The sequence below is a fragment of the Delphinus delphis genome, chromosome 5 (genome assembly GCF_949987515.2).
Source record: "Delphinus delphis chromosome 5, mDelDel1.2, whole genome shotgun sequence".
NCBI lineage: Eukaryota > Metazoa > Chordata > Mammalia > Artiodactyla > Delphinidae > Delphinus > Delphinus delphis.
In genome coordinates, this window is record NC_082687.1 from 74,429,446 (window position 1) to 74,453,287 (window position 23,842).

The 23,842-nt window shown below is 44.7% G+C and overlaps 1 protein-coding gene across 12 annotated transcripts in view; it reads left to right on the forward strand.

Moving 5' to 3' along the window:
• The window catches only part of APBB2 (amyloid beta precursor protein binding family B member 2), a 375,435-nt gene that overhangs the window by 258,954 nt on the left and 92,639 nt on the right, over positions 1–23,842 (forward strand). For 10 of the 12 annotated variants that reach the window (XM_060012656.1, XM_060012655.1, XM_060012657.1 and 7 more), the window contains 3 exons: positions 8,261–8,323; positions 8,706–8,791; positions 8,886–8,946. In XM_060012656.1, the coding sequence (XP_059868639.1) occupies positions 8,261–8,323; positions 8,706–8,791; positions 8,886–8,946 (210 nt within the window). The remainder of the gene's footprint in view (positions 1–8,260; positions 8,324–8,705; positions 8,792–8,885; positions 8,947–23,842) is intronic. The other 2 variants (XM_060012663.1, XM_060012664.1) reach the window with 1 other exon arrangement.

Below are 23,842 nucleotides of genomic sequence, written 5' to 3' on the forward strand. Positions count from 1 at the left end.
GTTAATACCATCTTTCAGGGATGTCTTCATTTTTTTAATGGCTTTTGGTCTCTCGAAACACCATTTCAGGTACAGAAAGTAAGAGAGGCTGATTAATGAGAAGTGGTTAAGATTCCCTGGGGCTCGCGGAGGCAGTAATTTACTCTGTAGGTGCTGTTGCGTGGTGCTGGTTCCATAAAATATTTACACACAGAAGAATGTCTCTTGGCCAGATGTGTTATAATTACTGCATATCTTATTAATATCTGTGGGCTCATTTGACTGCATGGAGAGAATGTCTGCAGGAATAACCCTTGAGAGCCCTTAAATGCTTAATTTCTAATAAAAAAAAAAAAAAAGAGGATCTGTTTATTTAGCAGAAGTGACATTGTTTTAGAAGTAATTAGCAGTATAAATTTGTTCTGTCCCTGAGGATGAAATCTGATATTTAAACAAAGAACTGAGGCATTAAAAAATTCCATCGTGGTATTTACTAATACAAAAATCCCTGCAGTGAACCTTTGTGAATCCTGATAACTAAATATTCAAGAGAATTACAGTGGGAAAAGGTTAGAGTTAAGTAATGGCTTTGCTGGAGAAAAGAAGTTTCATTCCTAACACACGGGCACTTCTGCCTTTTTTTGATCACAGTCTTCTGCTCTTTAAACAACTCATTTTCTTTTACTTTGAGGACATGGAAGGAATTTGAACTGCGTCTCTTACCCCGAAGTTTCTCTACATATTTGCCGCTATTATCACCCTTCCTGTCTTTGAAAGTAAACAGCATCTTCCATTATTTACTTGCTCTTCTCTGGGAGGCAGGAAGACCTACATTCCAGCCACATTCCTGCTTTTACTGGGCTTAGGCATCTCACCCCACCTGGGCCTCAGATTCTCCATCTTTCAAGTGATGGGTTGAGGCGAGCTATAGGCCCCGTTGATAGACCAGGGCCTTGGTTTGTTGGTACTTGGCCCTGATGATCAGATATGTGCTTCAGTTCCACTGAATCACTTAGGATTTTGTTGCTTATCACTGGGTGATTTTGATAACTTTTTATTAGCATAATATTCCTCCTCTAAGGGCACATCCCATTCAGTCGATTTATTCGCCTTATGTGAGGTGTGCTGGGGGATAAAGATGAACCAACACAGGCTGCTCCTCGTGGAGCTCAGCATGAAGTGGAGCCCTCTTCCATTCTGGCCCAGTTACCTCTTGGCATTTCTCCCCGGACCGCAGAGTGGCCTCCCAGGGGCTGAGCGGGCCAGGACGCCCCTGGGCTCTCACTGAGGCACAGAGCCCCTCTTTCTTCTTCACCTGTACTGCTTGGCTCTCGGCATCTCTGTTACAATCTTTCTCCATTCCACGGCTCCATCCCCCTTATTGTAAACCGCCTTTACCGCCTTCACCCCCAGGGAGGGCCCTGCAACCAGAGAATGCCCGGTTGGGAAGGGGGCATTGGCACCAGTATCTGTCCATTACAGACAGGGAAACTGAGGCACAGAGAGGCCAGTGACCAGCAGCCACGCTGGCTCTAGAACGCAGGGTTCCCGAATCCTCCTTGAATTACAGGTCAGAGTCCTTCTCCCTTGGCTTCCCTGGCTCTGAGATCTCAGCCGACCTGCTTTCTCTTGGTCCAGAGGTGAGGAGATCAGACTAACTTTGAGATACCATTTCTGTTCAATGAATCTCTTGTCCTCTGTATGTGGAAGAAATGAAGTTTGTCTCGGAGCCCGCCTCCTGAGGCCGAGGCGTGGGTGGGGTGAAGCCCAAGGAGGGCATCCCGAGGTTTACGTGGCTTGGGTTTTTACTTCTTTGATTAACATGGTAGACTTTCACTTTCATGTTTTCTGTGGAAAGTCTTAGGAAGAACGCAGCACAGGTGGGCTGCTGGCCCTGGGGATAATGATTGGGAAGCAGAGTCCTCTTCTCATCCCCGAGCCACCTTCTGATGCCCACTGTTGCCTGCCCTGCCCCGTCCATGCCTGCTTCCACCCCCCTCCCGCTCACTGCCTAGCCCCCCTTCCCAGGCTCCGACTGTGTCCTGTGGCCGCCTGCCTCACTTGCTCTCCTGGAGTTCAGTGTTTCCATCACATCCCCACTGGTCCGCCTCCCAGCTGCTCTTCATGACTTTTTGTGGCTTTCAGGGTATTTTCATAAACGTCACTTCATTTGTCCCCTTCAAGACTCTTCACGCAGCAGAGATGACAGCTATTATGTTTACCATTTAAGGGAAGAGGTGACCGAGGCTCAGCAAGTTGAGTAACCAGGCAGGTGGCGTCAGGGTGGCAGGATGGTTCTGTTCCTCTCTTCTGTTGCCATCGTGTTGGACAAAGCCTCATCCCTCCAAGAAACATGGTAACAAAGGTGTAGTTTTTTGAAGCTTCAGAGAGAGACCCATTTCCAGCTCTTTAGTTTTCTTTATTAATTCTATGTATTTATTTTTGGCTGTGTTGGGTCTTCATTGCTGTGTGGGGGCTTTCTCTAGTTGCGGCGAACAGGGTCTACTCTTCGTGGCATTGCCCGGGCATCCCATTGCGGTGGCTTCTCTTGTTACGGAGCACGGGCTCTAGGCACATGGGCTTCAGTAGTTGTGACTCGTGGGCTCTTGAGCGCAGGCCCGGTAGTTGTGGTGCACAGGCTTAGTTGCTCTGTGGCATGTGAGATCTTTCTGGACCAGGCATCGAACCCGTGTCCCCTGCACTGGCAGGCGGATTCTTAACCGCTGAGCCACCAAGGACGTCCCCCAGCACTTTAAATAGACCAATGGGATAGATGTTCTTTGGATCAACCTTTCGGTTGTTTGCTTCACGTACATTTTTTCCCCTGGACATCAGGCCATCCACTAAGTCAAAGAACCAAGCAGATTTAAAAGGCAATACATTAAAATCCTAGGGGCAAAGGGATCAGCAGATAGGTAGAGAGGAGAGGAAGGGGAGAAGTGGGGGAAGACACAGACTGCTACGTTCCCAGGTCCGGCAGGTGCTGACACGGATGTTAAAGCAGAAGCACTAAGGGTAATCGAGTGTTTAGAGCACCAGCTTCATGCCTTGTCTCCTTACTCCTCATAAAACCCTACGCATCTGTGCGACAGTTGTCATTACCTTCTTAACATTTGACAACGCACACAGAGAGGTGAGGGAGCTCGCCCAGGATCACACACCTAATACCTAGTGGAGTCAAGCCTGAATGGAGGTCTGCTGGCCCCTGCCCCTACTCCAGGTTTCACTATGTGTGTATGGAGGCTTGGAGAGCCTTGAATGGCTTCATCTCACTCCAGGTGACATATGCAGCACTTTCTAGAAGATGACTTCTCTTGATAACATTGTCTCAGGTGCTAATACCAGTTGAAGAGAAATGATTATATCTTTGATGCCATTTCTTTGGTCCCTAAATAGAATCTATTTTGACTAATTTGGAAACATGAGAGAAAGCAAAATGTTAAGGGCAAGAAGAAACTTGTAATATGTCGCGTCAGAAACGCACATCTTACACAGATTTTTCCTGAGCTGGCTTAAAAAAAAAAAAAAAAAAGTGCCAAATCTGTTGACTCAGCTTCACAAAAGTTTAGGACGGAAGGGCTTCCTTACAGTTTGAAAATTTTACATTTCACATTCCAAAGTTCACCAGGGAAGTGTTAGGCGCAGCACATAATGTTCCCTCTGCATACGCCAGCAGTATTTTTTGAAAGTTTATAAACTGGCCGGGAAGCATTTGCTGCTGAAATTTGGCCCAAAGATGATCTTCCCCCAGCCCATCAGTTTGTTCCAAGTTACTTAGATGTTGAATTTTAGAGAGAAGAGGGAGCTACACAAAATATTGTAATGAATAACTATTGGCCCGTAAGCAAGCCTTACGTAGAATCCTTCCAGCAGAAGGTGTTTCCAAGTTCCTTAAGGATAAGAGTATGGAGGACCAAGTGGGTCTGAAGCAAGGGAAGGTCGAATGGTTTCTCAGGACCGTGATTTCTTGTTGATCACAATTCACTCTGTTCTTGCTGCATTGCCTCTGGAGTCTGGGAGGGGCCTGAGCAGCTAACTCCCCAGGAGGGGCAAAACCCACGTATTGCATTAGAACCTATGGAATTTCACATACATCTCGAAATAAGGTGACAACATAAAGGGGCCAGCCTGTCATCATTTTACTGAAATTCTTGACCTGATCAAGTAATCATGACATTTTAGAGCTGGCAAGAACCTTTGAGAAGGGCTTAGTGAATGCTACGGCAGTATTTCTCAGCCTGGGAGCCAAGGATGGTGGCTAGGATGTCCTCTGGGGCTTGTAGAACATGCTAAGTTTCCTTATTTTTACCCCAGGCCACTGAGCTAGACTCTCTAAGGGTAGGGCCTGAGAATCTGCCTCTATCATAAGCGTTGCAGGAAATTCTGAGTGAGTACAAGAGCTGGTCTTCTAGCAAATTCAGTCTCCCTGTTTTTATTTATATGTCACTTCCCCTTCAATTCTTTGGCTTCCCGCTAGCATCTCCTGGGAAGGATTGTTCTCACCCGTCTGCTTTGAAAGCCCTTTAACCTTTATTCCATTGTGTCTCTTTATAGTATTCTTACTTGAGGCACGTCCGCCTCCCTTTTGGGGGGTGTCGGGACCTGCCCGCCTCATCTTGTGTCCTCGGCACTTGGCACAGTGCCTGGTACGTGTCAATGTTCATTAAATGTTTGCTGAATGAAGGAATAAACCAGCTTCGTAGCGGAGGGAGCTCTTAGTTGACTTGCTGTAGCGGCAGAGCCAGCACTAGAGACCCAGGTCTCCTGATTCTCCTCTAGTTTGTAAATAGTGCTACTGCTGACAGAGACTAATTTAATTGCACAAGCATTTGTCAGTTTGTCTTCCAGTTAGATTCTTTTTTTTAACTTCTCTGGATTTTATTTGCATCATAAACCATAACTATTCTTTTGATAGTGTTGCATCCAGCAAAACACGGAAAGCAGTTTTAAAAGAAGGAAAAAATATACACACATATGTGGATATAGTGCTTATTAACATTGGCTGGCCTATTCCTTGGAATTCCAGAATTCCAGGTACTCTGCCATTTATCATCAAGGCTACACATACCAAGCCTCAAGTCTTGACAAAAGAGGATTACGAAGCATAACTCATAACCCTTGGTAGTCCCTAGGCTCTCAAACTTTTTATTCTTACAAATGCCTTAGCAGAGATAAGGACACTGCTATTCCTGGGCACTTTCAGGCAGCCAGCCCCTGGGCTAAGGGCTCATGTTCTTGACCTCACTGTGTCCACACGCTGGTGGGAAGTCTTCTAAGATCCCAGAAGAAAAATATGGAAGAAGAAAACTCTCAATAGTCAAGGTTATACCGTCAGATTGATTCCCCTAGTAGGTCACGAGGGTGCCATGCTGAAAGGTCATGAAGGGTCATGGGAGGTGCCGTGCTCCAGGCGCTGGGTCTGTCCCCACTGTCTCTGAGGAGCTAGGGCTCCAGGGCTCTCGAGAACCTGAGTGTCATCACCGTAATCAGGATAAGGGGTGCTGCAGCCTGGCCAAGGTCAAGACGAGCACCAGGAGGGTGTGTCCCCAGCCATAAGTCTGACGCCACCATCTCTCAGCTGTGCAAGGCTTTAGCTGCATTGCCTGAGAGATGACCGATTGGAGGTTGTTACCCATGGAAGATGGTCCCTGTTCGTCCTCTACTCTCCTTTACCTCTCTTTGTGTCTGTCTTCCCTGGGGCATGTTGCTCGCCTGCCTTTTCCTCTTTTATTGTCTTTCTCTTTGTCTCTTCTTTCATCTCTCACTCCCATCACCCAGACTGCAGACTCTCTGTACAACCCAAGCATCTGTGTTGGTGTCTTTTTTCTTTAAATGATTAGCTAAAATGTTGTATTCTCTCTTCTTAATTAAAAAAAATAATAATAGATGAATAGAATATATCGTTCTTAACATTTAGGACAAACTGTTTTGTCCTTCATTGCCCTTGACTTAAAAAATAATAGTCACTTAAATGGAGGAGAAAGTTTCTCATCTTTGATGTCAATGAAAATTTTAAACATGGGAAGGAAAAAAGGTCTTTGGCCTGTTCATAGCATGTAATGTTAGTTTCCATTTTTATTTGCTTGAGTTTTGTGCTAAAGGGTTTCTTCAGGAATACTTATGTTATTTTAAGGTTTTGCAAAATCACTGTATAGGGCCTTTGTTTATTTAAATCTGTAAAAGTTGATTGTTGGAAGTTTGCCAGCTGACTCCTGTCTCCGTAGCATGAGAGCTAGATCCATGCAGTCTCAGAACCATAATCAACTTTTACTTTACAGGGACTCCTACATCCAGAGAGTAAATACATAAAAAAATTTAAACACACACGTATAGAGAAGTGTTTGATAAAATGCCAAAGCCTTTTCTGAATACTTGTTTTAAAAAATGCTCTTCTTTCACTCTTTGTAGTCCTAACACAGTGTCTTTTGGGTATAGTTTCTGATATCAGATTCCCTTTGTCAGACACACATACCTTTTTAAAAATGTCTTCACAAGAGCACAATTATCTTGAATCTTCCCAATTCACCATCTGATTACATTTTCAAAGTTCAACCTAAATGAAAACCAAATAATGCTCACGTGTAAATGATGATGACAATTTGGGACCAAAGAGGCGTGTTTTCTTTTTTAAAAAGAAATTTTAGCTTAAAATTTTATTTTGTACTTGATATTTCCAGTCCTTATCATGCGTGTTTATTAATTCCCCTATGATGGTAACTCTAAACATTTTTTGGTCACTGGCCCTTCTGAGAACAGAAAAGTTGGGGATAAAATGCACTTGCACAAAATCCCACATCCATTTCAGGGGGTTCATAGGTCACCACAGCTGACAGGTTAAGATTTTCCTGTAATATTTTCTCCTCAGTAAAAGCTGAACGCTGCTTTTGGGGATGGAGTGAGGAAAGAGGTGAGGGGCTGGGCAGCATTCCTGCTCTGTGCTCAGTAAAAGAGATTATTTTTAAAAAATACATAAAGAGCAGTGGTCCAAGTTCTGTTTTAGTTTGAAAAACTGCAGGTTGGGTGCCTAGTCCAGCAAAGAAAGCAACAATGACACCAACTGTGTAGAAGTGATAATGGATCCAGGTTTGCAATGACCATGCCCTCAGAGAGCCCTTCAGAGCCAAATAAATGCATTTTTTCAACACCTGGGACATTGGATCTTCACTGCTTCTTGCTTTGCGTGGCTTTAAAAATTGTATTGTGTGCAGAAGTTATGGGTCAGTACTACTGTCTCATTTTCAAAGAACTTTAGTTGTAAAGTTACTTAGTGGAAAAGTTTCTCTTACTGATTTATTATTCAAGAAAAGAGATTTTCCTGACAAGTGGAACTAGTTCATAAGGATGAACTTTATGGGTGTCTTATTAGTATCATTTATTTCCCCAAATGTCACGTGAAAAATATTTGAATATTCAGTCAATATAGTAGAAAGAAAACAGATGTTTCCGTGGTTGTCCGAGGTGAATAAAGGAAGGAGTTGTTTAGATTCGAAGGTCTATCGTCAGAGGTTGCCCAGCAAGGCAAGGTTTTGCACTTTGTTCTATAACTATGTTTAGAAAAGCATTTCGTGATCGAATATTCATTTGTGAAGAGGCTTGGGTGGCAAGGAAGTAGAGTTTTTTATGAACAAGAGAAATTTACATTAGATTGTCTAGAGCTATTTTTTTATTAGATTAAATCTCAGCAAGATGAGGTCAGGCTGGGTTCTTTGCCCTCCATCATTGCCATTTTTTTCTTCTAAGTGAAAATAATTTGGCCCCCAGCTTTTTTATGCCCTTAGCCATGGACATTCCCGTTTCCATCCAGCACATTGACAAGCAACATCCCTAATTCCACCTCCACCTCAAGAAAACAGTTCTGTTTGGTTAATAGGAGACAAAAAGGTGCCTGTGAAATTAGGTACGCTGGGCATTTAATACTTTGATGCATAGTGTGTGCTTTTAAGACCACATTTAGAAAGTATCGATAACTTCAATGTCTGGTAATGACGTTCAGCCATTTGTTTTGGTAAGTAATTAAAGCGCCCTCTCTTTCCTCCTGCCCTAGGCCTCAGGTGTTGATCTAGATCAAGGGAGAGCGAGCTCACATGCTGCCGTTAGAGTGAATTTGTTCCCTAACCCATCCTGTGAATATCAATGCTAACAACAGTGTCTTGTGTGTGTGTGTGTGTGTGTGTGTGTTTTCTTTTTTTTTCCTTTCCTTTTCTATCCTTTATTATTTTCTTTCTTTCTTTCTTTTTTTTAAATCAATGTGCTTTTTCCTTGTGAATAATTATATGTCTAGAAACAGCCATGGAGTGATTTTGCTGTTCTGAATGGGGGAAAGATTAATAGTGACATTTGGAAGGCAAGTATATTGTCAGATTTTAGCTCATTTAATATTTTGTCCTTTTTGCATGGCTGTGGCTGCATCTTCTTTGTGAATATCATGCATTCTGCAGGGACGGAGTGATGGGGCTTCTGGCTAGGGCTGTGGGACTCACACGTGTCTCCTTTTTTGATGTCTCCCATTGTGAATGACTTCAGGCTGATTGCCCCAGGTTCCTGTTGTCTTGTAAGAAGCGGCACTTGCACCAAACCGGCATCAGCAGCCCATGCATGCCTTTTTCTGCCTAAGCTCACATACACTCTCTGCCTCGTGCTGGGAGGACTTCTCTCCCCTTTGATATTTGAGGCCATGTACTGGGTCATTCCCCTTTCTACATTAACAGGGATCTCTTTTCCTCTAGGATTTGCATGCAGCCACAGTCAACCCGGACCCCAGTTTAAAAGAGTTTGAAGGAGCAACACTGCGCTATGCATCCTTGAAACTCAGGTAGGGCGTTCAGAGCACCTGCCGTAATGAGTGGCTTTGTGCAGCTAGAGATTGCAATAGAATTCTAAGTCCAATTTTCTGTTTTTCTTTCTAGAAATGCCCCACATGCTGATGATGATGATTCTTGTAGTATCAACAGTGACCCAGAAGCTAAGGTTTGTAAGAAAGTGCTTTCAGCGACCAGATTAATATTCTTGCATCAAAATAATGACTTTGGATAACGGCCCAGTTTTTTACAAACCATCAACCCAGAGCCACTTAATAAGGAATTAGTCCTCAGTCCTCTCTCTTTCCTAATCTCCCCAACAATTAAAGTAAACCCCTCGGCCAAGTTAGGTTTGGGAGGATTTCTGTAATCATCACGACTCTGCTTGTATCTCACTACATCAGTTCTTTGTGCATCGCAATAAGTTAAAATTATCGTTCAAACAGGTGGGCTTCAGAAGCCTTTGAAGATGAGCCAGGCTCTGCCTTGCAGTGCCATGGGAGGGGCGGTGAACAGGTGCCACAGACCCCTCACACCCACCTCCTCCAGGGCAGCCTCGCACCTGTGCAAAGCGAAAGTTCCTCCTCATTCCTGACCTAAACACAGGCCTGTTTCATGGTGGGGAACCAGCAGGACCAGCTGACGGGTATGCGACCTGTACAGTTGCACAGGGCCCTGCGCGGAGAATCAGGGCCCCGTGTTTTTCTGTGCAGTTGCTCTCTTGACGTTCTGCATACTTTTATCTTTGACTCTGTGCTCTGTAGATGAAGTGCAGTGGGGCAACGGAGTGTGCCCCGGGGGGTTGGAGCCTTGGCTTACGCACAGTCCCGCCACCTCCCTACCTGCGCAGTGTTTCTCAGCTGCCCGTTCCCCTGCTGCTTGGCACCTCGGGCCCTGCCCCCCACCCAGCAGTTACTGTTGCCTTCCACCCCTGTAGGGAGCTAGGTGTGAGCCTGGGGAGAGTTGATGCCGGGTACACAAACTCCATGGTGTCCCAGGAGGGGACAAAGTAGTGGCCTGCCCAGCTCAGGTGGACAGCACCGCAGTGAGTTCGCGGGTGACTCAGTGAGGCCCCGCCCACTCCCGATCCAGGTGCCTAGCGTGTCCCGGCACAGGCGTTGCAAACAGAGGGTCATCCGTTTGCTGTGGGCTGGGGTGGTGAGTCCACGGGAAAGGGGGATTCTTGGCTCAGTTTCCCCACCCCTGGCCAGGACGTGGTGCGTCGGCCTAGCAGCTGATGGTCTGTAGCGGTGGGCAGCCTGTGATGGTCTGCACTCACCCTGTAAGTATCCCCGTGCCTGAGAGAGGGTGACATTAAATGACAAGCAAAAAACACCGTTAGGAGTTGAGAGAGAGAATTCAGAAGAAAGGATAAAGCTTCATGTCTTAATACTTTTTACAGCTTCTCCCCCCCCCCTGCTTTTTGAACAGGGGGCCATGTGTTTTCATTTTGCATATTTCATTTTCAGTTGCAAATTATGTAGCTGAACCTAGATATTTTTCTGAATCCCAAAGTAGATCTGTGTCTACAAATAAAACAGCAGATAGGTTCCTGTAGCAGTAGTCAAGTGGGGAACACCGTGCAGGTTCAAAACCTTGGCTCCCTGGCCGGAAGCTGCCACATTGCCATTGGTTCTGTAAGAATCCCAGGGCTTCTCTGTTGCTCCTAGTTTGCTCAGCTTCCTTCTAAGCACAGCCTGATCAGGTTAAGGCTGCTCCAGAGCCAGCAGTGTTCTGAACAAGTTCTTGGTTGGCCTCTGACAACCCTGGCCTTTAAAGATAAATCTTATGGCAAGGAAGGGAAGGGACCTAGTAAAACAGGAAGGCAGGCTGTGAATAATTTGCTTTGCTACCAAGTGTTTTATAAGGGCTATCAGCAAAGACTGGAGGAGGAAGGGCGAGCAGCAGCAGTATTTTTCTCCACCCGGAAGGGCTGGGCCAGTGATGTCTGTAAAGCTGAGTGTGAAATTGACAAGAGTGGGCCGGAAGGGTGATGCATGGAATGGAGATTGAATGGGTAGCGGGAATTGGAGGTAATTGAGCTGTTACCTAAGAGGGTGCTTTCTCTTTTTCCCCCTCAGTTGTATTGCTTACTGAACTCTTGATCTACCACTGTTGTGTTCCCAACGTGTCTATTCTAGCACCTATTAGGAATTTGTTTATGTTAATAAGGAGGCTCAGCTTTCTTAGAAGTAACTAAAGTTGCACTTAGTTGTAAACAAAAGAGCATGTGTATTGTGTTATTTATTTTTTATCCTTCTTTGTTCTATAAAAGATCTGAGGAGACTTATGAAAGCACTTACAAGCCACAGAAAACATAAGGGAAGAATCAGTGCATCTGTCTGTACTGGGACAGTACATGGAGTTAGAACAGATCAGACTGGGGAGAAGGAAAAAGCATAGGACTTTTTTTCAGAGCATAGGACTTGGCATAGTTAAGAAAAGTGACCTTTGGGTCCGTTTTTGTACCTCCAGGTGATTATTTCTACTGAGGACTTTTATGGTAAATGGCATGAATTCCTGTAAGGGCATCTCAGAATCTTGAAAAAACCTCTGCAAACTACACGTGCTTCTAACTGCCCCCATCCCACCCGAGATTCTGAAGGTGCCCCGTGCTATAGAAAGTCACTGTCACTCTTGAGGACCCTAAGTCTGTTGGGAGGGGAAAAGGGTCTCAGAACCCTGCTTTGTATGAATCACACTGTGCATGAGGGAAAAGCATCTCAGTTCCTTGTGGAATATAATGGTTTTTCTAGTGCTCTGTCATAAAATATTTGTAATAATGAATATTTATTGAGTGCTAACTTTTTGCCAGGCTTAGTCCTAAAGACTTCGTTGCTGTTGACTCTCATCCTCACAGAAATTCAAGGGGCTGACTGTCATTATTGCAGATGAGGAAAATGAGGCATAGAAGGTTGAACAGCTACTTAACTAGTAGAGTCAGGATTTGAAGCCAGGCCATTTGGCTCCAGAGCCCATGCTCACTGGACTGTCCAAAGAAAAGTCTCCCTTGAGGCTTCACTCAGGGGCCACCATCGATCAATGTGATCAGTGTGCTTAACAATACTCCAAATTTATGTAAAGACACATAGAAGTTTGGATTTTGCTCATTGGAAGCAAAGGACAAACCCATTTCAAGTACAGCGTGGACCAGCTTCCCCGTCTGACTTGAGGCAGAGATGAACCCTAGACTCTAGAAGTGGAATGCAGGTTTTTTCAGACCATCCCTCAGTGGTGTAAGTTCAACCAGGCTTATGATAAAAGTTGGGCCAGAACAGGAGGAAGCGGGGGCTGGAGTGGAGCTCATCTGTGTGTCTGGCGATTGGCCGAGCTGCCCACTTGAGGTACCCCACACAGATGGCGTCCCTTTGGGGAAACTGAGTCTTGCTGTCCTTCTCTGGAGGCAAATCTCTCCACCTCCTGATGGAAGTGGACCAAGGGAAAGCCTGCAGGGAAGGCTAAGGTGATCCTTCAATGCTGTTTCCAACAGCACTAAACGAAATTGTTTTTTACAAATTTGGAACAAGTCCATTGGTTTAGAGCTGACTTTGATGAGGCCACTTTGGAGGTATTCCCCATCGCCACCACCCTCTGGCCTCCCCCATCTGCCCCCTTAGTCACTCCTCGCCTGTTTAATGCTGCCTGGGGCACCTAAGCAGGCAGAAGTGACAAGATCTAGGTTCCCAGATGTTCAAGCTTTCGATAGATCTAAAGATATCTAAAGGGTATCTTTAGTTAACCCTTTCCATTCTTTCAATTTGCCAAGGACTCAGGAACTGAGTGCCCCGCAAAGAAGCAGAAGGTATCCTTTCTTTAGGAAACAAAAATATTTAATTTCATGTACGATGGAATTCTAAATATAGTCCCCGAGGAATGATTACTCAAAAGATTATTATAGAAAATGTCTTCCTTACTCCCTCAATGAAACTTAGATGCTGGAAAAATAAAAGTCATTTTTAGACTATCAGGATATGAATCCTTCAGAATTCTCCCCAGCCGCTCTGAGTCAGAGCATCTTGATAATCAGTTGTTCAGTGAAACATCTAAGTAGCGACATAAATGAACCCTTCCTCCCATGCCACCCCATGCCACCCCACTCCTGCGAAGGCAAAGTATTTTTATAACTCTGACAGTGTTTTATGAGCCTACCTAACTTTATATACAGTAAATTTTTTTTAGTTGATTGCAGTATGTGCATGAGTTTGTATATAATTCTGAGCTCTTTAACTTTTATTTTAAAATAATTATAGATTTACAGAAAAGTCCCAAAGATATTGAGTTCCCATATACATTTCCCTAATAGTAACATCTTCATAATCACGGACAATTATCCAAACTAAAAAATTAATATTGATACCATATTATTAACTAAAATAGGCTTTATTCATTCCCATTTTCCCATTTTTTCCACTAATATCCTTTTCAGGACCTAATCTAGGATACTACATTGCATGTACTGAGCTCTTAAAAAACTACTTCATGTATTCCTTTCCACAATTCTCAGATTTATCATTCTTAATTCCATTATAATATTCCATTTAATTAATAGCACCATAATCTGTCTAGGCACCCAGTGGCCATAGGAACAATTTCCAGTACTACAGGGCAGAGTTACAACTTCATAAAAATAGGTGGCTTTTTTTCTTTTAAATCATTGCTTTGGTACAGGTTGCTAAAACGGTATTACCGTGTCAAAGGCTATGAACTTATGGCTTCTGTCATTTATTGCAAAACTGCTTTTCAGAAAAGGCTACGGCGGCATATAATTCCATCTGTAATACCCTAGAAGACACCTTTATCCACTGCCCATTATTCTTTAGGCTTTGTCATTTTTACTTATTTACCTTATTTTATTGCATGTGAGCTACTACCTCCTACTTTAAAACTCCCCCTCTTAAATTATCATCAACATAGGACACTTGTTTTGGTAGGTACAAAACCCTATGTTTATTATGAAACTCTGTGTTTCTGTCCTTTCTTGGCTGTCTTTTGCCCTTATTTTTCTATGCATTTTTTAAACAAAAATTTTATTTTGGAATAATTTTGGATTTACAGAAAAGTGACAAAGATAGTACAGAGAGTTCCTGTATACCCATCGCCCAGCTTCCCCCAAGGTCCTATCTTACGTAACCGTAGTACACTTGTCAAACCTAAAAATGAATAGGGATACGAAACTATTAACTAAACACTTTATTCTGATTTTACCAGTCGTTCTTCTAGGTCCTTTTTCGGTTCCAGGATCTAACTCAGGACAGTACGTGGTGTTTAGTCCCTCTGCATTTTTAAATTCAAAACTTTGTTATTGTAATCTTAAAGATGTTTTTCTAATTATTTTTTTCTCTATTTTGCGTCACTTCTCCATGTGAAATGTTTTTAAATGTCTGCATGTACAAGCTTTTTGTAGATAGTTGCCTCTTGTGCCTCATTTATCAAGAAGGCAATTTCTAGTCATGTCTGAGCGGCCAGGTAGCTTGCACTCCTGAATCCCCACGATTCTGCGCTCTGCCCCCTGGGCTCATCCTACTACCTTAGAACCCTAATTTAGCCCTTTAAAACGTTCCTTTTCTCACGGCATGTGGCTTATTGCTGGCCAAATGCTTGACTAGAATGATTAACCCTAAAATAAAAGCCAGTTTTAATTAAATTGTAGAAAACTGAATGCTTTGAAAAATATGTACGAATACCTTAGAGTGCTTTCCTCTCCTTTGTGTTCGCTATGCTCAGACTTCTGTAAAGGAAGTGTTCTGCCATCTTGTGGACAGTATTAAAATTACGTCCCTAAAGAAATCAGCATTTCATTTGAAATCATTGAATTGCTTAAAGCCAGAAGTGACATTAAAGGTGATCGAATGGTCCTCCTTTACAGGTGAAAAAGTGAATCCCAGAAAATTTGTGTGCATAAATTTCCTAGGGTCCCACAATTAGTGGTGGAGATGGCACTCAAAGGTGGGTCTCCTGGGCCTCTGACCAGGAGTCAAGAGTGTGTGACAAATCATTTTCAGGATATTTGTGAGGAGAAGTAATTAGAACTGCTTTCAGAACACTGTTCTTCGGTATCCACAACAAGGGAACTGGGTAAGGAGGATTATTTTTTCCCAAGCATTAAATTCTCTGGGTTTCAGCTTCCTCGGCTGTAAGATGAATGTGTTATCGTCTCAGAAGTCACTTCTGGTTCTGAGAAATTTTCAGATCTGAAATGAAGTGAGCAGTCCTGATCTATGGCGTCTGGAGATTAAATAGTTCAGTCTGGTCTATCTCCAGATCTGGAGAAGGAAAGAAAGAGGAGTTTGAGCCCAGGGCTGGAGAGAGGGAGCAGGCTCCCTTTTCTGAACACACACTCTGCCCGCGCCCTGCACTGTGCTAGGCACCTACATGCAATTTTCCTACAAACGCCAGGTACCGTGGTTGTTTCCCCCGTATTACAGATAAGAAACTGGTGCTTTGAACAGGGTAAATAATTCATTTTATCACACAGCCAGTAACTGGTTGGAACTGGGACTCAAACCTAGTTGTATTTGACTCCAAGGTCTAAGGGAGCGCCGTGCCCACCCACTCCCAGGGATCGTTTCCCTAAGCTTTATGGTCGCTGGCTGCCTGCGTGTCTGAGGTGGAGGTAGCAGGGATGTCAGAGGTAGGCAGGGTGGGGGGGACTGGAGAGTCATTGCTTGAGGACAGACTCCCCCTTCCTTTCCGGTGCTCCCAGATAGTCCAGTCCTTGGCAGTGCCTTCAGACTTTCCAATGCCCATATTGACAGATCCAGATTCAGTTGTTCTGGGGCCGGACAAGGTACTGCAGTTCTGCTAAGCTCTCGGGCGCTGCTTATGCTGCCAGCCTATACACAACACGTCAAGCAGCAACAGTAAAAAGTTTGAAACCAGATAAATAAGGTGTCATTTCTGTGTATCCTCTACAGTCTTCCTACACAGTACCTCCCAGTTCTGTCATGGCCATTTGCAGCCAGTTCCCAGCTGCTCGGGGATGTCTTTCCCAGGCACTGGTTTTCGTGAAAGCTTTGCCTGTCTCTGTCCTCTTTTGTTATAACCTGCCCCAGATGGAGAGAAAAGAGAAAGAGGTGATACACATCAGTTGGTCAGTAGGTTTGACAGAGGAACGTCCTGAAGTGAACGGTGAATGAACATGAGATTCTAATATTCATCTGTAAGCTTTATTTATCTGTGCCCTCCCTTGGTTCCTATTCGCATAGATTTTCCTGAAATAATTATATTAGTGGCTACTGACTAGATTAGCACTAATAGATAAAACAGGAAGGGGTAGGGAGTATCTTTTCTCATTCAGATTTATTTCTGGTCTGTGTAGCAAATTCGTTATCAGTACTTAGCATTTGTATGGGATTTTTATGTTTGCATGTAGTTCTTAGAATTGACTTTTGTTCATGTGGCACGGGTTATTTTCTTTCAGAAATCCTGATCTGTATGAGAAGTTTGGGTTTGATTTCTGTTGTTGATTCATTAATTGAGTCAAAAACATTTATTGAATGCTTAATGTTAAAGGAAAGCTGTGTGTTACAGTGGCTAAGAGCATGGACTCTGGGCCCCGACTGCCTTGATTCAAAGCCAGCCTCTGCTACTTATTTAGCTGGGTGACCTTGGGCAAGTTACTTAGCCTCTCTGTATCTCAGTTTCCTCATCTAGAGAGTGGGCATAATAATAGTACCTATCCCACAAGGCTATAGTAAACATTAAGTGAATTGATATAAACATAAGATCTATGTCAAGTGCTTAGAACCACCTCTATCATGCTTTATGCATTAGACGTTATGACTCTTCTCTTACAAGGAGGAACGGCTATGTCCCCTGCCTTCACGGGGCAGACAACAAACAGGGAAATTCAGTGCATTGTGCTAAGTGCTGAGCTATCGTGTCACGGATGCTGAGCTGGGGACATCTGTCCTGGCTGGGAGGAAGGGGTGGCATATGGTTTTCCAGAAGGAGATGATGCCTAAACTAATGAGTGTACTTGCACTGCAGCGGGATTTAGTGATTCTCTCCCAAAATGTAAATGTAAGTGCTCAAGATTAAAAAATAATTTTATATGTAATTTTGTGTTCATTTTCAGCAAATGCTTTTAGGAACAGATCTATTAAGATGAGGCCCACCCATATTTGTCCAGTACTGCAGATAACATTGTTTCTGTCATCTGTTAACGTGTACGCATGTTACAAGCTATGCCCAAACTTGGTAGCTTAAAGCAATCATTGATTTTGCTCCTGAAATAAATTTTGTGGGTTCAGGAATTTGGGAAGGGCTCCGTGGCGCAGTTCCTTTTTGATCCACATGGGGGCATCTGGGGGCAGGTGGGGCTGGAGAATCCACTTCCAAGATGGCTTCTTCACTCACGTGCTCGGTGGCTCAGTGTTCCTTGGCCACTGTCTCTCTTCATGTGGCATCTCATCCTCCAGGGCCTCTCCGTGTGGCTTGGAGTTCTCACAGTGGTGGTCTCTGGGTAGGCAGGTGTACTTCTCACATGGTGTCTGGCTTCCAAAAAGCAGGAAGCTTCCTGAAGCCACCAGGTGAGACAAGGCTGTTTCAGGAGATGGCATCCCATCCCTTCCACCCTGTCCTGTTGATCAGAGCAGTCACAGCCCAGACCCAAGGTGGAGACACAGACTCTACCTCTTGAGGGAGAGTGTCAGGGTCATGCTGCAGAGAGCATGTAGGATGCAGGGGAGAGGGTGCTTTATTCCTGCCATCTTTGGGACATACAGTCTGTGACAGATGTTATTCTCACATTTTAGTTATTCAGCGAAAACGCCCTTAGTGAGGGGCATAACTGTCAACACAGTTGAATCAGGAAACCAAGGCATGGAGCCAATGACGAACATACCAAGTCCTGGCAGAATGAGATTTCATCCTCTCATGAACGGCTTTGAGGTTGACATTCACAAAGAGAAAATAAGGACCATCTCAGTCAAGCCTTAGGAGAGGTGGAAGGAGCACAGAGAGGCAGGGTTATCTGCCCAAGAGTGTATAGCTCGTCTGGAAAGAGCACGACTCGAGCCAGGCTCCTGACCCTGGTCCAGCGTGGTTTTTCCACTGAGCACGGCGACACTCACTGTCTCTTGGACACTGAGCCATTGGCCTTCGGTACTCATTTTTGTCTCCGGGCCCAGAGGCCAGCTTTTGTGTTTCTAAAACTGTTTTCCTCCGTTTATTTGCCAACATGACCATGCATAATGCCGTGTTTCTGGCAGAGCCACGGCTCCCTTTCCCTTATTAACTTCTGGTCACTACGCTTGCCTGAATGAGCAGTTGAGGAGTTGGCAGCCACGCGAGCCCCCGGGTTTTGAAAGGCACCGTTGAAACGAGCTGCATTGTTATCCACCTGTCGACAGCTGCGCCCTCTGGTGGGCAGATGCCTAGATGGCTAATTAAGGAGAGGCAGACTTCCTTCTTCCCTTGAAGGAAGGAAGCAGGAAACAGGTGAGGTGATGGGCGGCCCCCAGCAGCAGGGGTGGAGGTGGGCATCCTGAGAGTGCAGGGGCAGCAGATGTGTCAACCTGGCCCCGTGAGATCCTGCCAGAGAATTCTGGGCCGTGGGTATTCTCAGAGCTGGACAGCCTCAGGTAGAAGCAGCAGCAGTGGTACCTTCATCGAGCAGGGCTGGGTCCTCTAGGAAGAGCCAGTTGGTCGAGCCCTGAGGGTGTCCCGAAGCTGGCATTCCGAGGCTGCCCAGAAACTTGACAACACGTACCAGGTCTCCTCTTCTCGGGGCTGTTGCCTGAGAACTTAATGCCGGTGCCAGTACTGAGGCAGTACCGTGAACATTTCTTATTTATTTGCAGTTAATGAAATTGATAGAGAAGTGATGGTTCCTCCTACAGGACTATGAGAATAATTCAGACACTGAGCCATTTTAGCTAAGCCACACTGTCCCCTCATGCCTATGCCTCCTGTTTAAAATCTTACTGAAGTGTGAAGCCACAGTGATCAGAGCCTGAGCTCTTCGTCTGCTCCGGGCTCTGGTGCTTCTAAGGAAATGGTTTTAATAGTCAGGTTTGCATATTTTCAGTCTCTAAATTGACAGGAAGTGCGACAGCTCTCAACAGTTGTCTGTAACCAAGCCATCCATCCACTCATTCTACATATATTTATTCAACAACAGTTGCATGCAAGGTGAGATATCAATCAGACCGAGGAGAGGAGCAGAAGAAAGTAATACAGCAGAGAAAAATGGTAATCCCATTTAAGAGTGACAGTTACAATGTTACTGGACTTGAGAAAGAGACGATTTGAGTCTGTATGTGGAATTTCAGTTGCTTCCTGTTGAAGGAGACATTTGAGATCAGGTCACTGAGCATAGTCCATAAATAATTGAAATTGGCAGCCTAAGTGTTTATTAACAGACGGATGGATAAAGGAGATGTAGTATGTATATGCAGTGGAATATTATTCAGCCACAAGAAAGAAAGCTTGCTGTTTGTGACAAGCTTTGGACACGAATAGACCTTGAGGGTGTTATACTAAGTGAGATAAGTCAGACAGAGAAAGACAAATACTGTATGATGTCTCTTATAAGTGGAATCTAAAGAAGCCGAACTCTTAGAAGCAGAGTAGAAGGTTACCAGGGGCCGGGAACAGGGGAACTGGGGAGATGTCGTTTAAGGGGACACACCTACGACTAGTAGATAAGTAAGTCCCGGGGATTCAATGCACAGTGTAGTGATTATAGTCAACGATACTGTATTGAAAACTTCAAAGTTGCTAAGAGACTAGATCTTGATTGTTCCCACCACAGAAAAGAAATGATAAAAATGAGACATGATAGAGGTGTTAACGAATGCCATGGTGGTGGTCTTACTGAAATATATAAATGTATCAAACCAGCACATTGTACACCTTAAACTTACACAAATGTTATATATCAATTATATCTCAGTTTTTAAAAATTAATTTAGAAATAACTCAATTGACCTTAAAAGATCCTCAGACTAAAAATCACTTCATTAAGACTGTGCTTAGCTGATGAACCAACACATTCTTTTTTTTTTTTTTTAATTTATTTTATTTATTTGTTTTTGGCTGTGTTGAGTCTTCGTTGCTGCGCACAGGCTTTCTCTAGTTGCAATGAGCAGGGGCTACTCCACTGCGGTGGCTTCTCCTGTTGCAGAGCATGGGCTCTAGGCATGCAGGCTTCAGTAACTCTGGCACAAGAGCTCAGTAGTTGTGGCTCACGGGCTCTAGAGTGTAGGCTCAGTAGTTGTGGTGCACGGGCTTAGTTGCTCCACAGCATGTGGGATCTTCCTGGACCAGGGCTCGACCCCGTGTCCCCTGCCTCGGCAGGTGGATTCTTAACCACTGCACCGCCAGGGAAGCCCGAACCAGCACATTCTTACCCCACGTCTCCAGCCAGACAACACTGCAATTCACCTCCTGTGGGCACAGAGCAAAAATGTGTCTCTTTGGATTCCCTTACAGTCTCTCATTCTCTCAGCATACCTGCTGCTCAGGAAGGGGACACAGGTCCACACCCAGGGCCCACTTTTCTGCTCCAGCCACATTCCCAGTGGTAGGTTTGACCAGCAAGTGACCCCTGTCTCTACTGAAGCTGGAACGTTGGCCCATGTAAATAACACATGGACCCTAGAAGCAAGAATATATGATTTCTCAAAAAGCCCTTCTCCTGGGCTTCCCTGGTGGCGCAGTGGTTGAGAGTCCGCCTGCCAATGCAGGGGACACGGGTTCGTGCCCCGGTCCGGGAAGATCCCACATGCCGCGGAGCGGCTGGGCCCATGAGCCATGGCCGCTGAGCCTGCGCATCCGGAGCCTGTGCTCCGCAACGGGAGAGGCCACAACAGTGAGAGGCCTGCGTACCGCAAAAAAAAAAAAAAAAAAAAGCCCTTCTCCTGAGAGCCGTGATTTTTTTCAGAGCTGTGAGTTCAGATGAGATCTATAGCAACCTATTTTACAGAAAATGTTAGTTTTCCCTCTTCACCTAATGCTATAGGCCAGTGTCACTTAGCAACTCAAATACTATAAGAAGCTCATCTCTCCTTCTTCAGATATTCTAATACATGTCTGCCCTGTTTTGGTTGAGATCTAGAAACAATGAAATGAATGGATATCCAGCGTAGACCTTCATCATTTGGCAACGGTAGAGGGTTGGGTGGAGAAGGAAACTAACGTTGCTCTGATTCCAGCCATGTGCTGGGCACCCTACTGGGTGCTTTACTTGCAGCGGGCCCTCTGATTCTCGGAACAGCCCTGCAAGGGGGCGGGTGATGTTGTTATTCCCACTTTACAGATGAGGAAATTGAGATTCAGAGAACCCACGTCACTTTCTTAAAATCACACATCAGTTGTATGGACGAACTGCAATTTGAGCCTGAGTGAAGCAGACTCTAAAGCCCGTGTTCTGATAATAAAATACGGTGATGATTGCTGATGTTATTGAGCGTTTAGTATGTTACGGGGCACATATGTACCAAGGTGGTTTGGGGCCATTATCGGTAAGCTCAGTTTCTGTCTTTCACGCTTATCTAGCACCTCTGTAAAAGGCAGTAGCAAACACTCCCATGGGACTTCCACTGTCCTGCTTTCCCACAAACCCCAGGAGCTGTGTTCTTTTATTTCTCCTATTTTTAGTTGAAGCTGAGGCACAGAATCCTACATGACCTGCCCACAGTTTCGGAGCTGATAGATGGCCGAGCTGAGATGTGAACCCAGGCAGTCTGGCTTCAGAGACCAAGCTTTTAACCTCTGGGCTGTCCTTCCTCTTGTGTAGGTGGGCCTTCCCGTGGTCTTGCAAGCATGCCTTTGGTTTGGTTCTCTGAGTCCCTGTGTGATCGTTGTGTGGGAGTTCTATACCATGAGCTCAAGTTCACCTGAAGATGTGCCACTGTATGAAAGATTGAGAGGAAAAATAAAATATGTTTTTATGTGTGTGTTTTGGTTTTGTGTGTATGTGTGTGTCTTTTAGTGGATTACCCAAGTACTTGACTCCCGGTGAATGACAGAAGAGGAAAAAACAGCTAGAGTCTTTGTCTCTAATGCAGGGCCATGTTCCAAGGGGGAAGGGTGTGAAGTAGGAGCTGGAATCCCTGGGTTCTGGGCCCAGTGCTGTCGGGGATGAGCTGTGTGATTTTGTTAACATCACTTTTCTCATCTGTAAAATGGGATGGTACTAATGCATAGTCCGGGAGACTCATAGTATTACTGTGAAGACCAAGCAAGATGTTATACAATAGCAATGTTTTGCTGTACAGCACTAGCTAAACATGATGTATGGTTTTGGTCTTCCAAAAGTTTCTTTAAAAATTCGGATGTAATGGTTCCCAGCAGCCCCGTCAGTCATGGTGATTTACGTGTTTTTGCTGCTCTGTAGGTCCCATCAGCTGGAGGCTGTGTGGGACTGAGCCCAGTCCCAAGTATGCCATCTTTAAGGCCACCCTCCCTCTCTCTCTAATCCATTTAGTTTGGGAATCATTTTGGCGATCACAGTATTACAATGTGTCATAGCTTAAGTGAAGCAGCATTGCTTTCTTTTTTCTAGACCTTAGAAATAAAATAGGAAATGTCTCGTAACACACTGGTTATTAACGAAAATGCAGATAGTACCAGCTTATGTAAGTTATACGAGGAGCTTTAATCTAATTTTTGGAACGGAGGCAGTGATGTTAGGAATAAGGAATTTCCTTTGTGTCAGTGGGATTGAGTGTTTGGTGCCTCACCTTATAGACAAAACAAACCTTGAACCAGGTTTTTGACTCGTTGCCGTTTGTGCGTGCGTGCGTGCGTGTGATTTCTCACTTTACGTAGAGCATATTGCTCTCCCCTTTTTCTGTATGTTAGGGCGAATTTATGTAAAGCCTTCATCAATTCAGAATTGCTGGGTGGTTCACCTGGAATAGCAGTGAAGCCCTTGAGTTCAGTAACGCAAGCCTTCCCTTCCTAGTGCGCTAGTGCCCGGGTAGAAGCCCAGGCTGGTCTCAGCCTCTAGAGTTCTGGTTGAAAAGCTTTGGGCTTCAGCCACCAGGAGCTTTATACTAGCTTTTAAGAAAAGAAGAGTTACTCCAAAGTTCTATGTACATATTATTGACATCGAAGTTGCCCCCCTTTTACAGGAGACTCCAGATTGTTCCTTCCTTAGTTGCTACTTCTCCCCAGCATTTACAGCGACTTCAGAGATTACAAAGACTGCCGAAAAGTGGGGGACTGCAGCAGAATCTGGCCTGCTGCCGTTAACAGCATTCAAGTACTCGTATTGTCCACGAGATGAGATGATAAATAATGTAGCATTTGTAAAACATTTTCCCAAAAATCTTTTTTTCAACTTATTAAAAGTTAACATGGGGGGGAAAAATTGACCCAGGAAGGAAGCTGAGAAAGTTACCAGTGGCCCATAGCGTATTTTGGCATCACGTTACGTACGGAACCTCCCCATTCCTCTGACGTTCTTTGCGGACCTCTCTCTATGAAAGATTCAAGGCCGCAGAGGCGAGCGCGCGCCAGAGCTAACTGTGTACTGGCGGGGTTGTGATGTGTGTGCTAGGTGAGGCTGGTCCCCGTTCCCACAGAGCAAGCTGTGTGGAGTTAAGGTAATGCGGTTTCGCTAGCCCTAGAGCACTCCACGTTGTTAATAAGTGAAGATATTCTCAAGACAGAAAAATACATTTTATTTTGTGTCCTCTTTTATGTGCTTAAGTGGAACTACCATCTTCTCCTTCAAGACGTAAAGACTCTTCCCAAAGCAGTTCGAAAAATGGGATGGTTGAGGTTCTCATGTATTGACATGAAGTAAGTTTCACAGGGGTTGTATTTTACATGCAGAATCGTAACCTGTGTACAGAATAAATCTCGTGTCTCTGGTCTGGTCATCTCTGTTGAAACAGGAACATCAGTGGGGACATTTAACATCCTACTTTCAAAGCTTTGCCCCAGGAGTGAAGAGTCCACAGCCCCCTTGGTAGAGGGTTTCTTGTATTAGTATCTCTTTTCCTTATGAAGTTCATCATTACTGCTTTCCAGATTCTTCTTGTCTTTGCAGAGCCCCTACACCTTGCTCGACGCCCTAGGTAGAAGGATGACTTTGGGTTGCATTTTCCCCA